The following is a 14582-nucleotide window of genomic DNA, read 5'->3' as shown; positions in this document are numbered from 1 at the left end:
TACATATAATTGACTCCTGAACAACACAGGGTCCAACACAGGGGTTAGGGGGACCAATCCTCCATGCATTCCAAACTGCATACACAGAGTGTGCTGTTCAAGGGTCAAACGTATGTAATTTTTATTTGTCAATTAACAAAAAAATTAGGAAAAACTATACCATGCTTTTATTGTACACTTAAAAATTTGTTGAGAGTAGATGTCATGTTAAATGTTCTTACCACAATAAAATAAATTTTTCAAAAATATTTTAGAAAACTTATGAATAATTATTAGATTTTCACTTATTAAAGGATATTCTATATTTTCCAGCAGATACTGTACTGTCTTATATGCTACTTCCTCTACAAGGGAAGATGGGAATCATTTAAATTTAAATGTTAAAACTTTATTTTGAATGAAACTAGCACGAGGTATCCTAAAAAAGGGGAGTAGAATCTCTACTACGGATAGCATAATTATTATAGGGTATTAATTCAATCATAATAATTCATAATGTAAATAGAATAAAATGATAATATTGATGTAAAAAATAAAGCAAAGAGAAACAAGAAAATAGACCCAGTAGAATGTGAATGGAATCACTAATGATTACCAGTTTATATGTACCTAATATGTATTTGAGAAGAATATGTAAACCACTGTCTCATATGATTGGCATTTCTATAAATTTAACAAATTTCTTAACTATGATAATTATTCATTGTTGCTACAGTACCACATGTACATCTCTGTGCCACTTTGTTTTAAGGTAAGTCTGTAATTCACAGTGAACTGGTTCTTGGGCATCAATTTATGACAAATTTATTTTCATTTGTCAGATAGCTTTAGGATAACATTATTTTAATGCACATATGTATTGTTTCATCTCCAAGTCTCATTGCCATTTTTAAGAGCTGTGAGCTGTATTATATAATTAGATATGGAAAATATTTTGGGTCAGTCATTAGTTTTTTTCATGAATCTTCTGTATGGACTTTTTTTTCAACTTAAGGAAAAACATGTACATTCGGAAACTGGACATATATTAATCTACTACTACATATGCTAATCTAATCTGATGGCTGCTGAGTATTTTAATAATAAACATGTAACTTGGAACTTTTATCCTTCAGAATTATGAAAGTAAACAATTTAGGGTAGAGTGTAAAGAGGTATCTAGCATAGTAGTTAAACTAAAATCAATCCATCTTTCTATCTGCCTATCTACATAGCTGCACATTTATCTCTCTGTTGAAGTCTGTTCTTTATATATCATTGGAAACATTTGAGGGTCATTAAAATAGGACCCCATTTTCTTGATTTTCTTGTTCACTGAATAAGATTTACTTCATCTTTATGGGCATTTTTCTTAAAACCTGTTGACAATAGTTAGGGATACAAATAAACATGATAAGTTATATCCTTGAAATTCTTATTTTATCGGTTGTTTGCCAGATACTTTTAATTTTATCATTTGCCTTTAGAATACAGTTTTTTATTTATGTCCCAATGTTTCTTTACAGATTGGTGAACCATGAAAAACAATATTTATACTTCAAAAAAAGTAACAGTTTTATTAATGAATGTAAATAGACATCTTTCTTGTGATTTATGTTATTAAGGCACAATAGTAAATATTTTATAAAATATTTGTAGGCTATATTTGAGATAAATTCAGGGGAAAATATTTTATTTCAGAATGCTCTGATGCTGTGCCTCTGAGAGACAGAACAATGCAATGGTGTGTTTAGGATAACTTATACAATATTAAAGGCTATCTTTTCTGTAAAATTATTTTTGGTAAGTTCATATAAACAATCTTTTTTCTTCCTTAAATTGCACTAGTAACTAATATTAGCATGACATTTTAAACCTAGCAATTACGTTTTTCTAATGAGATTTATGTGTGGATCAAAAATAGATGGCCTCTGATCTTCATGGCCATAGAGAAAATAAATGTGTTTCTTGTGAACACCCTGGAATTTTCCCAGTTTTGTGGATCACATTAATTTAAAAATCTGTCATAGATCTTAGTGTCTGAGAAATACACAGAAACTATACCCCATTATTACAAGAACAAAACAATTCAAACTTGGCCCTGTGAAACTAAAGTAAATCTAAACGAGACTTTTATGTAGAGTGCAGACAAAAAGCATTGGCATTTCCAGGAGTAAATCTAGATTTTGTTGCCTCTAAAGATTATACCATTTGGGAGAAACTGTTTGAGAAAAAGAAAATATGAATATGTCTTACCTTTCAAATTTTATTAAGCCTATGACCATGTGAACACATCTTTAGGTCTTCCCAGGTCCTTGGAAGTGACCTATGAAAGTGCAGGGCTCTGGAGATTAAGCTGCATTTCATAGTAAACCCACAATTGCATATACAGTAATCTCTTCTTATCTGTGGGAGATACGTTCCAAGACCTTCAGTGGTGGCCTGAAATCACAGATAGTACTCAACACTATATGCCCTTAAAATAGGCACAAGAAGAGATTAACAACAATTCATATAAAAGAACAATCATATACTTAAATAAAAGATATGTGAATGTGGTCTCTTATTCTCAAAATATCCAACTGTAGTATACTTGCCTTTTTTCTTCTTGCAATCTGTTAACCTGATAACCAAGAGGGCTGCTAAGTAACTAATGGGTAGGTAATCTATACAGCATGAATACACAGGGCAAAGGAAAGATTCACATCATATCCCAAACAGGTTGAAGCAGGACAACACGAGATTTTATCATACTACTGCACAATTTAAAACTTATGAATTATTTATTTCTGCAATTTCCATTTAACATTTTTGGACCTTTGTTGACCACAGGTAACTGAAACACTGAAAGTGAAACCTTGGGTAAGAGGGACTACTGTAATAAAAAGACCTGAAGCCAGGAGCAGATTGGTGAATGGTTTCATTGTTGTTAGTGAAATATATTGTAACATTGTGCATGGATTCTTCTGTTAAATATTAAACCAAGTGTATTTTTTAAACAACTAGTCTTCAAATACTTTAAATATTAAAAAAATTCACTTATGTCTTGACAATATGATATTTAATTGAAGAAGTTACTGCAAAATGTACTTGTGTTTACAGGTAGAATATTTGAGAACTTTTTGATCTCCACATCCTTTAGGATTCAGTGAAGCTTTACTCAATCAGAATCATTCCTAGGAACATGGAACTATTTATTGTTAAATACTTGGTTGATAAGATTTAGCTTTCTTTTTTCGTCTTCTGTTTTAGAGGCATTTATGTTCTCTCAAAGTCTGATGGTTAGGTTTCTAACTTTTCCAATATTTGGATTGGTAAATGTACTACTTAAGGTACATAAATGCTTTATTATTGGTAATGGCACATATAAAATCTCAATGCATTTATATAACTCTCTAGTAATTGGTTATACAAAGACTATAGAAAATAGTGATTTACCATAGACTCCCTTTTACACCTGAATCTATTTGTTCAACTCTTTTATTACTGTTGCGTTGTATGGCTCATATAAATTTTATTTAATTTTTCTTTCTAACTAATCACAATGATACCAAATTGTAGTATATAGTCTTATTTGTAGCATAGATTGCTCTCTGAAAATATGTACCATGAGTACATGTGTAAATCAATGAACATCGACTTAAACAGTAGCTATTTCATGTGAACCACACACATTCTTGGCAAGAAACAGAAGAATGCCTGAGGCCCAGGCATAATTCCTTGGAAATGACAATGCCAAAATGCCCAAGGAAACACTTGGCAGGGCTACTCATTTATTTTCACATATTTATCTATTTGATCCCTTGGTTTCAAGCTTCCAAACAGAAATTCAGAGCATTTTCGTGTTATCTGGGCGTCATCCCATATTTACTAAAAGAGCAGTCCTAAACATGATCATTTTATGGGAGAAATAAGTAGCACATGGTGTTTATGCAATGCAATGTTATATATGATTTTACTCATTATGCCCATTGTATTAAGGGGATTCCATCTTTCTTTGGGCCCGTATCAGGCTACCACCCTATAGAATGAATGGCATACTTAAGCTCTGGCTGAATTGTTCTCTAATATAATCTGACTCAAGGAGAACAAATGGAGTGGGTCTTTGTCATCCTCCTGTGTCATATGAATTTTCTCTGTTTCTGGAGTCAAAATTGTTCTGTTTTTCACCTGCTATTTGAGAAATTTTTTACAATTTTCATATCATAAGCCAGAATAAAATGGGATGAGTAAGGAGCCTTTCTTTTTATACACTCTCTTGAAACTCTTCATGAAAAGTTTTCTTATTAAATTGTTTCATTTTAGCTTGAATATCCAAATGGAATGTGTTAAGATAAATTCATAATTACATTTCTTTTATTATACTATTTATATAGTTATGACACATTGTGAATTGAATGAAAGGTCTTATAAAATTCTGAAAAGCTGTGCTGTTGCTTTATTTATATCTCTAAAATTATCTCTAAAATTTATATCTCTAAAATTATCCACTGACTGCAAATTGTCCATAAGGAACATATTCAGTGTAAAACAATCATTCCCAGAACTAAAAAAGGTCTAAAAATTTCTTTTGAATTTTCTTTCTACTACAAATTTTTACATAAGAACAGAAACAGTAACTTCTTTCTAAAACAACAATGGAATCTCAATATCAAAATTAGTCAGGCTAGTACAGCCTAGCTGCTCGGGAGGCTGAGCTGGGAGGATCACATGAGGTCCAGAGTTTGAGACTGCAGTGCACTATAATAGTGCCTAGGAATAGCCACTGTACTTCAAGCTGGGCATCATAATGAGACTTCATCTTTCTCAAAAAAAAAAAAAAAAAAAAAAATCTGATGCTCAATATCAATCATTTAAAAATAAATGAATGATCATGGGATAGAAAAATGATAAATTCTGTATTTAGTCTATATTTGAACTTATATTTTTGTTACATCTCTGCAAATTATTTTCATGGGTTTAAGTATTTCAATTCATTTTATTTTTATTTGCAAAACCATTGCACATATATCTAATTTTTAAAAATTTTTCTGGGATCATAAGACACTACATGGTTAAAATATTCTATTACAATACTGTTATAGCAGATTCCAACCAAAGTAAGATAATTACTAAATAAAATGTAAACATTTGACTCGAAATGTGTCTTTTAATGAAATCAATAGCCATCCTGTGTATCTATAGATGAATATTTTTTAGTGCTAGCTAAGCAGATACAGGTTTTTGTCTCCATTGTATTTCTTTCTTGGTTTTTAATTGAGGTACAGGCTGAGTAACTTGTTCACATAATAAAGTAGATGACAGTGGAAAGTATTTTATTTTCAGTGTTAGTCAATTATTTGAACTTGCCAAAAATCACATAATGATTTATTATCAAACGTTATTTGTAATGATCTGTGGGCTGACAATTCATTTGAATTGTCCTCAATATTGTGAAAAGCAGAAAATTGGAAACCATCTGATTAGCAAAAAGATTATTTCTAGTCAATAAACTTAGCATTTCTGAGAAGTCTATCAAAAACATTTACCAATACTTAAGAAATGAAAATAACTATACTGCCCTTTTATCATTTAGAGGCAAAAAATCGAAAAATTGGAATACAGGTATACTTCTACTTATTGCATTTCACTTCATTGCACTTAGCAAATATGGCATTAATTACAAATTAAAGGTTTGTGGCAACCTTGCCTTCAGAAACTCTGTTGGCACTATTTTTCCTGACAGCATGTGCTGACTTTGTGTCTTGTGTCACATTTTGGTAATTCTCACAGTATTTCAAAGTCTTATTATTATTATATCTGTTATGGTTATCTTTGATGTTGCTATTGTAATTGTTTTTGGGTGCCATGAACTGTGCCCATATAAGAGGGTAAGTTTAATGTTGTTTGTGTTGTCACTGCTCCATAGACCAGCTGTTCTGCTATCTCTCCCCCTCTTCTAGGGCCTCTCTATTGTCTGAGATATAACAGTATTGAAATTAGGCCACTTAATAAACCTACAGTGGCCTCTAAGTGTTCAAGTGAAAGGAATAGTCGCAAGTCTCTCATTTTAAATCAAAAGCTAGAAATGATTCACCTTTATGAGAAAGGTGCTGAAAGCACAGGCTGAAAGCTAGGTCTCTAGCACTAAAGTTAGCCAAGTTGTGAATGCAAAGGAAAAGTGAAGAAAGTTTTAGAAGTTTGGATACAAGATCAAACCACCCACAACATCCCCTAAGCCAGAGCCTAACCCAGAGCAGGGCCCTAACTGTCTTCAATTCTATTGAAGGTAAGGAACCTGCAGAAGAATAGTTTGAAGCTAGTAAACATGATTCATGAGGTTTAAGGAAAGAAGCCATCTTGCTAACATAAAAGTGAAAGGTGATGCAACAAATGCTGATTAGAAACTGCAGCATTATCCTGAAGATCTAGCTAAGATCATTGATGAAGGTAACTACACTGAACAACAGATTGTCAGTGTTGATGAAATAGCCTTCTATTGGGAGGAGATGCTATCTAGGACTTTTATAGGTAGAGAGCAGAAGTCAATGCTTGTCTTCAAAGCTTCAAAGGACAAGCTGACTCTCTTGTTAGGGACCAATGAGACTGGCGACTTTAAGTTGAAGCAAAGCTCATTTACTATTCTGATAATTCGGGGGCCCTTAATAATTATGCCAAATCTGATCTGCCCGTGTTTTATAAATGGAATAGCAAAGTCTGTATAATAGCACATTTGTTTACAGCATAGTTTGCTAAATATTTTAAGCCCACTGTTGAGACCTGCTGCTAAGAAGAAAAGTTCCTTTCAAAATATTACTGCTTACCGACAATGTACCTGGGCCACCCAAGAGTTCTGATAGAGATGTACAAGGAGGTTAATATTGTTTTCATGCCTGATAATACAACATTCATTCTGTAGCTCATGGATAAAGGAGTCATTTCAACTTTCAATTCTTAAAATTTAGATACATTTTGTAAGCTAACAGCTGCCATACATAATGATTCCTCTGATGGATCTGGGAAAAGGAGATGGAAAACTTTCTGGAAAGGATTTGCCATTCTAGATAACATTACAATCATTCATTATTTATGGGAGGTCAAAATACCAACACTAACAGGAGTTTGGAAGAAGTTGATTTCAATCCTCATGGGTGACTTTAAGAGGTTCAGGACTTCAGTGAAGTAAGTAACTGCAGATGTTGTAGAAATGGCAAGAGAACTAGAATTAGAAGTGGAGCCTGAAGATGTGACTAGATTGCTGCAGTCTTATAAAATTTGAATCAAGGAAGAGTTGTTTCTTATGGATGAGCCAAGAAAGTGGTTTCTTGAAATATAATTTACTCCTGAAGGAAATGCTGTAAATATTGTTGATATAACTGGAAAAGATTTGGAATATTACATAAACTTAGTTGATAAAGCAGTGGCAAGGTTTGAGAGAATTGACTCAAATTTTGAAAGTTCTGCTGTGGGTAAAATGGTGTCAAATGACATCACATGCTACAAAGAAATCTTGCATGAAAGGAAGAGTCAACTGATGCAGCAAACCTGTTCGTCTTATTTTAAGCAATTGCCAGCGAGGTACAATGGCTCACACCTATAATCCCAGCATTTGGGGAGGCTGAGGTGGTAGTATCACTTGAGCCCAGGAATTCAAGACCAGCCTGGGCAACATAGCAAGGCCCCATCTCTACGAAAAAAAAATTAAAAAGAATTGCCAGGCGTGGTGGCACACACCTGTGGTCCCAGGTACTAGGGAGACTTAGTTGGGAGGGTCTCGAGTCTCGGGGGTCAAGGCCTCACTGAGCTATGATCAATCCACTGCACTCCAGCCTGGGTGACAGAGCAAGACCCTGTCTCAACAACAACAACAACAACAAGATTGCCACAGCTACTCCAGCCTTTAGCAACTGCCACCCCGATCAGTCAGCAGCCATCAACATCAAGACAGGACCCTCCACTAGAAAAAGACTGAAAATCACTGAAGGCTCAGATTATCATTAAATGTTTTAGCAATAAAATATTTTTAATTAAGTTATGTGCACTTTTTGGATATAATTCTTTCACACTTAATATAGTGTGTAAAGTGTAAACATAACTTTTATATGCACTGAGAAACCAAAAAATTTGTGACTCACTTTATTGCAATATTTGTTTTATCAAGGTTCTCTGGAACCTCACCTGCAATGTCTCTGGGGTATATCTTATATAATATGTGTTATATATATTCTTTACATGTATAATTATTAATTTTCTTCAGCTCTTCAGGTGAACTTTACCATGTTAGGGACATAATTATATTCTTTTTATACAACTGGTACAATTTACATTGATTTCTTCTCTCCAAACCCTGTTGTTTTTATAGAGCTTTCATGTGGCCTTTTTAGAGTTTTATGTTGATTGCTATTATAAATGCAAACTTTTGTATTCTGTGTTTAAGTTATCTCTTTCTGAAATTGTGTGTTATTACTAATATTCTTTCAAAAGATATTGTGGAGTAATAAATAATATTAGGCATTGAAGTTTAATTTTACATTTTTTTTTTGCAGAATAAAAATCATAGTTATATTTGTATAAAAGGATATGGGTGCATTGATAAATGAATCTCAATGTGTTTTATATATGATCCATGTAAAAATTCTCAAATACAATACACTTGGAAATTCTTAACACCATAGTATTAGCTAAAAAATTTTTAGGCCAAATATTTGATTGAAAATTCTGACCTAACATAGTATTTATTTCCTCCAAATAGTGACCCTAGTTTCAGATGAAACACAATTTTACTTTAAGAATGAAATGTCAAAGCAAGCCATTTATACATTGACAAGTCCCATAAAATACTATGGAATTTCATTGAGTCTAAGATAGTCTCAATTGTTAAGTTGCACTGTTATTTTATAGTATACCAAGAAAGAAAATAATGCTGTCACTGAAGTAAAACACAGTTTCTCAACATTTAGAATTTTTATAACTACCAAAAGAACTTTTTTAGACTTAAATGCAGGTTATTTTAATAATTTTAATCACTTGTGAATATTTTATGTATATGCACACACAGACATACAATGGAAAATATACATTAAAAAATTGGTAAGACATTCCTAAACCTTCTTCCCTTTCACTATCTGACACTTCTAAATTACTTTGGAGTCTGAGTTTTCAACATTCACATCTCACACCTAAGCTTATTCTCTTTGTCAGTGTGCAATATATTTTAACAGCGAGATCCACCATTTTTTCTAGTAATTTCATCCAAAGAGCTGCACCCAGTCTTTAAGTTTTGATGTTGCTATTTATTCTACCTTACTAGAATGTGTCAACAGAAGGTCTTTCAGGCAAAAATCAGGATTCATGTTTATATTCGTTTTTCAAATGCTCCTTAAAAGGTTCTATTGAAATGTGATTAAGCATTGTCCAATCGAGCCACAGGAAATAATAAGCAAATTCAAACATGCATTGTCCATGATAACAACATTACTATCATGACTGCCTCTTGATGAACCTAGATTGGAAGAAGTCATTAGGTGTAAGACATCCTTATTACTAATATGATAGGATGTGAAAACAATAGGTGTCCTAGAATCAACAAATTATAGTATTAAAGAAAAATCATTGTTGAAGATAATTTTAAAAAACAATTTCAGCTCTAATTAATGGCATATGTATATGTATACACATATTATTCTCAAAAATAAAATTTTAACAGACAAGTCATTTATGTAATTCCTCGATTTTTTATTACATAAATTTACCTGTATCTGTTAAGATATTTTGGATATTTTAGCTATGTTCTATTGAAAAACTTTTCCATCAAGATTTGAATGATTATGGTTACAACAAAATATATGTTCAACACTTCTAATTTATTATTTCATGTGCTTTTATACATAAGACTGAAAATAACCTCTCAAACTGATCATTTGTGAAGTATTGGAAAGTTCTCATTATATTTCTTGTGAACTAATATTTCTCCTCTGACGATTAAAATGTGCTTTCTTGCCTTTCCAAATGATTGGATGTTAAAGATAAACAAAGAAATGACAATAGCAACTGAGTATTTCTTTATCTCCTCTCTGCTCTAGGTCCTATAAGTAGTGTTTTGGTGAATAAATACGGCAGCCGGCCGGTGGTGATAGCAGGAGGCTTATTATGCTGTCTTGGAATGGTGTTGGCCTCCTTCAGTAGCAGCGTGATCGAGCTGTACCTCACTGTGGGATTCATTACAGGTAAGTCGTTTAGTCTTCAGTTTATTCTTAACTCTTCTGTTGTTTTCAAAACTCTATGAGAAGAATGAACAATAGAAAATTCTTATTTTCTTTGAATTTACTTTTTTTAAACAATGCAGTTTTAAAGTATTTCCATCTAGTACATTGAAATTCAAGCTATATAATGGCCAAACATTTCGTTTTTTAAAAAATAAAAAAAAGTTATCAGACAAGTTACATATTATCACATAAATTTAAAATAAAACAGCTGTAGTTTTTTTTTTTTTCTTTTTTTCTTTTTACTTTTCAGCCAATGGAGATGGTGTTGTTGGACATAGACTTTCTGATGTAAATAAATACCTTAATTATTATAAAACTTATTTTCATGAGTTATTTCCATTTGCAGTATCTATCCGACTTTCCACTCGTAATATGTTAAAATGATGCCAGAGAGATATTTTCTGGATGCACTGATTTAGCTTCAACAATAAAATTATTGTTGCTTGTTCCGATTAGTGGTTGAGCTCATTGACTCTGTTCCTTCTTTTTCTTACTGAAATGATCCTGTTTAAAAGCTTGGTGAGCCACATTTTCTTCTAACACAAATATTAAAAATGACCTACTGTCACTTGATTATAGTTGTTTCTCATGCACGTATCTATTGACTCAAACTGACAACAATATGTACACTTCAAAAATCACTATTTTTTATTAGTCTAAATAAAAAATTGCATTACAAATTTATATTCAACATATTAGGAAAAATTGGACTTCAATATATAAAGAGACGGAATCTTTCCTTTCTGCCCAGAGATAAAAAGGCAAACATATTTACACTTGTGTAATCTTACACTCATGTATCATTTGATGAAAAAAATGTATTGAGGCTTACAGTAATAGTGATGTTAAAATCTTTCTCTTTACAATCTATCCACATCTCTCTCTTTTTTTGGTATAACAAAATGCATTTAATATTATAAATGAAAATCATCTTATATCTAAGCATTGTCATAGCGAAGAGAGTGCCTTTTCGTTTGTGTAGAGAAATTGACCACTGCATTTGACTGTAGAAGTCGGGATGGGCCTACAAGTAGGGAAAAGATGATTTTGTTATTTCCTGCACTGCAGATATAAATGGCATTATTGGTGTTCCAACTTACAATTGTATTCTTTGCGTCTCAAATACTTTGATGCCCCCAAAGTTAATTATTAAGTCCATCTATGAGGGATTTACTTTAAATCATTATCAGCAAATACTTTGACTTCAGTTTCCAAAAGTAGACAGATCTAGCATTTAAACTTGACTTGACACATATTATCTGTGTGATCATGGGTACGTTAACCTCCTTATACCTAAGTTTCTTAATCTATAAAATTAGATAAATAATAGGTCTTTTTAAAGGAGTTATTAGAATGATTAATGTAAAAAATGAATACATAGTACTTTACAGCTTACCCAGAATTTTGCTGTTCATAAATAAATGTTTGCAAATAATCACAATGCCATTTATTTAACATCTTACAGTTCTAGAACTTACTTTATTTTGGCAAAATCTTTTTGTGTTGTTAGGTGAAGTCGAGGTCAGGAAGTCTAAGTGTTTTGCCCAGTAATATAAAATAGGTACTTTTTTGGAGCAGATCAGTTCTACTTATTTCAGGTCTATGTTCGTTTTACCATGCCAGAATGAGAAAGAGATGGCAACTATTTCCAAATGAAAATATGGATTAACATTTGAAGGCAAAAGTTCCAGGCGACAGAATGGGGAAAATGATATAAGATAAAAAAAACTTAAGCTCTGAACCATAATACCTGGATTTTAGTTTGGGTTCTTCCACTTACAAGCTACTTGACCACAGGCTGGTCAGTTTTGTTATTTATAAATCGGATTTAATTACACTCATTCTGCATTTCTCACAGGTATGGCTGAGGTATAGTGTTAGAGAACATGCTATTCTGTTACTTGCCAAAGCATGTTCTTGTTCCTTCTTGTCAGCTTTTAGGGGTCCTCTTACTTATAGAAAATGTCTGTATTAAAGGGTTGGAGTATTGTACACAGACCTGTGTATTTCACAACTGGAATAGTTAACCACTTTACAGAACTGTTTCAATTTAGGTAAATTTGTAAATATAGAAGAACTCTTACCTCTCTAGCCCCTAAAATAAATATAGAGTAATGCCTAGTTTAAGGAAAAACAACAGATAGTTATATAAGTTAATTTTATGTAAATCAATATACTTTTTTTTTTCTTTTTTTTTTCTTTTGAGACAGTCTTGCTCTATTGCCAGACTGAAGTACAGTGGTGTGATCTCGGCTCACTGCAATCTCTGCCTCCTCAGTTCAAGCAATTCTCTTGCCTCAGCCTCCCGAGTAGCTGGGATTACAGGCACCTGCCACCACGTCTGGCTAATTTTTGTATTTTTAGTAGAGACGAGATTTCACCATGTTGGCCAGGATGGTCTCAATCTCCTGACATCGTGATCCATCTGCCCCAGCCTCCCAAAGTGCTGGGATTACAGGTGTGAGCCACCACGCCCGGCCTCAATCAATGTACTTTTTAAAGGACCTTATTTATTACAATCGCTCAGTAGTACTTTAGTGAGCTACAAGAGGTAATTAATTTTCCAAAGGTGACACTCAACACTGCCAAGGAGCTCCCTAGACAGTGGGGACTTTGGCTCATATAAACAATCAGCATTAATCCCTGAATTTAAAACTATGTTTCAAGCAAAAAATTCCTTTTTACTTAGCACACATGTGCATCTATATACATTAAATGTGGAATGTGAGGGATGTAGAGCATGAAATTATTGGCATACATTCATTACTCTTTTTGTTATTTGCATGGTGTTGAAACAAATGTTTGTGGGGAGACATAAGATTGTTACAAATTATGACCTTTTTAGTTTGTTTATAATTCTTCAATGCCAAAAGGAAAGTATTCACACCTTTATATTGCCCTCTTGCTCACAAGGAAGAAATCTATTCCATATATGTGTATATAAGTATATGTCAAGAAGAAAGGATCTGTATAATTAAATGATTTTAATTGAGAACTAATAATTTTGTCCTAGTTTCAACCTATTGTATGACTGTTGATACATCAGTAGAAATTCTTAGTTTTATTTTTGTGCTTTAAAATTAAAGGAATATGAAACTGTCATTTCAAGTGTTCGGTTATGAAAACCTTTTTATTTTTGTGCAATTACATTTATAATAATCAAAATGTACTATCTCATATTGGCATTTTTAATTCTGCCTTTCCCACTTGAATGTAAATTTTGAGGAGTAATTTCTTTTGTGAGTGCCATAATGTGTTTGTGTTTTCCCCCACTTTTGTTTTGTTCTTTTTAGGTTTAGGTTTAGCCTTCAACCTGCAACCCGCCTTAACAATAATTGGCAAATACTTCTATAGGAAGCGACCCATGGCAAATGGATTGGCCATGGCAGGAAGTCCTGTTTTCTTAAGTTCATTGGCTCCTTTCAATCAGTACCTTTTTAATACTTTTGGCTGGAAAGGAAGTTTCCTGATTTTGGGAAGTCTACTTTTGAATGCCTGTGTGGCTGGGTCCCTCATGAGACCCCTTGGACCCAGTCAAACCACTTCTAAGTCTAAAAATAAGACTGTCACAACAGAAGACGATTCAGGCCAGAAGAAAATCAAACCGAAGAAATCAACTTGGGGAAAAGTTAATAAGTATTTAGATTTCTCCCTTTTTAAGCATAGAGGATTTCTGATATATCTGTCTGGAAATGTCATTATGTTCCTAGGTTTTTTTGCCCCCATTATATTCTTGGCTCCATATGCTAAAGACCAGGGAATTGATGAGTACTCGGCAGCTTTTCTGCTATCTATTATGGCTTTCGTTGATATGTTTGCTAGGCCTTCTGTAGGATTAATTGCAAACTCCAAACATATTCGACCTCGAATTCAGTACTTCTTCAGTTTTGCAATCATGTTCAATGGAGTGTGTCATCTCTTGTGCCCGCTGGCACAGGACTACACAAGCCTGGTATTATATGCTATATTTTTTGGCCTTGGATTTGGGAGTGTTAGCAGTGTTCTCTTTGAAACTCTCATGGACCTCGTGGGTGCACCAAGATTTTCCAGTGCCGTCGGACTTGTCACAGTTGTGGAGTGTGGCCCAGTTCTTCTTGGCCCTCCTCTTGCTGGTAAGAACATTTTTCATCAAGAAAAATATAAAGCATAAAATTAATAACCATTAACTGAGACTTTATATACAGATTTTTTTTTTTTTTTTCTTGAGACGGAGTCTTGCTCTGTTGCCCGGGCTGGAGTGCAGTGGCGCGATCTGGGCTCACTGCAAGCTCCACCTTCCAGGTTCCCGCTATTCTCCTGCCTCACTCTCCCAAGTACCTGGGACTACAGGCGCCCGCCAGCACGCCCAGTTAATTTTTT

General features: G+C 33.3%; 1 protein-coding gene across 3 annotated transcripts in view; it reads left to right on the top strand.

The window, feature by feature from the left end:
- SLC16A7 (solute carrier family 16 (monocarboxylate transporter), member 7) overlaps window positions 1–14582 on the top strand; it is a 170411-nt gene that overhangs the window by 151665 nt on the left and 4164 nt on the right. For all 3 annotated transcript variants that reach the window (XM_011969866.1, XM_011969868.1, XM_011969867.1), the window contains 2 exons: window positions 10041–10184; window positions 13517–14335. In XM_011969866.1, the coding sequence (XP_011825256.1) occupies window positions 10041–10184; window positions 13517–14335 (963 nt within the window). The remainder of the gene's footprint in view (window positions 1–10040; window positions 10185–13516; window positions 14336–14582) is intronic.

The sequence above is a fragment of the Mandrillus leucophaeus genome, unplaced genomic scaffold (assembly GCF_000951045.1).
Source record: "Mandrillus leucophaeus isolate KB7577 unplaced genomic scaffold, Mleu.le_1.0 Scaffold917, whole genome shotgun sequence".
Taxonomy (NCBI): domain Eukaryota; kingdom Metazoa; phylum Chordata; class Mammalia; order Primates; family Cercopithecidae; genus Mandrillus; species Mandrillus leucophaeus.
This window is presented reverse-complemented; position numbering and strand designations above follow the sequence as displayed.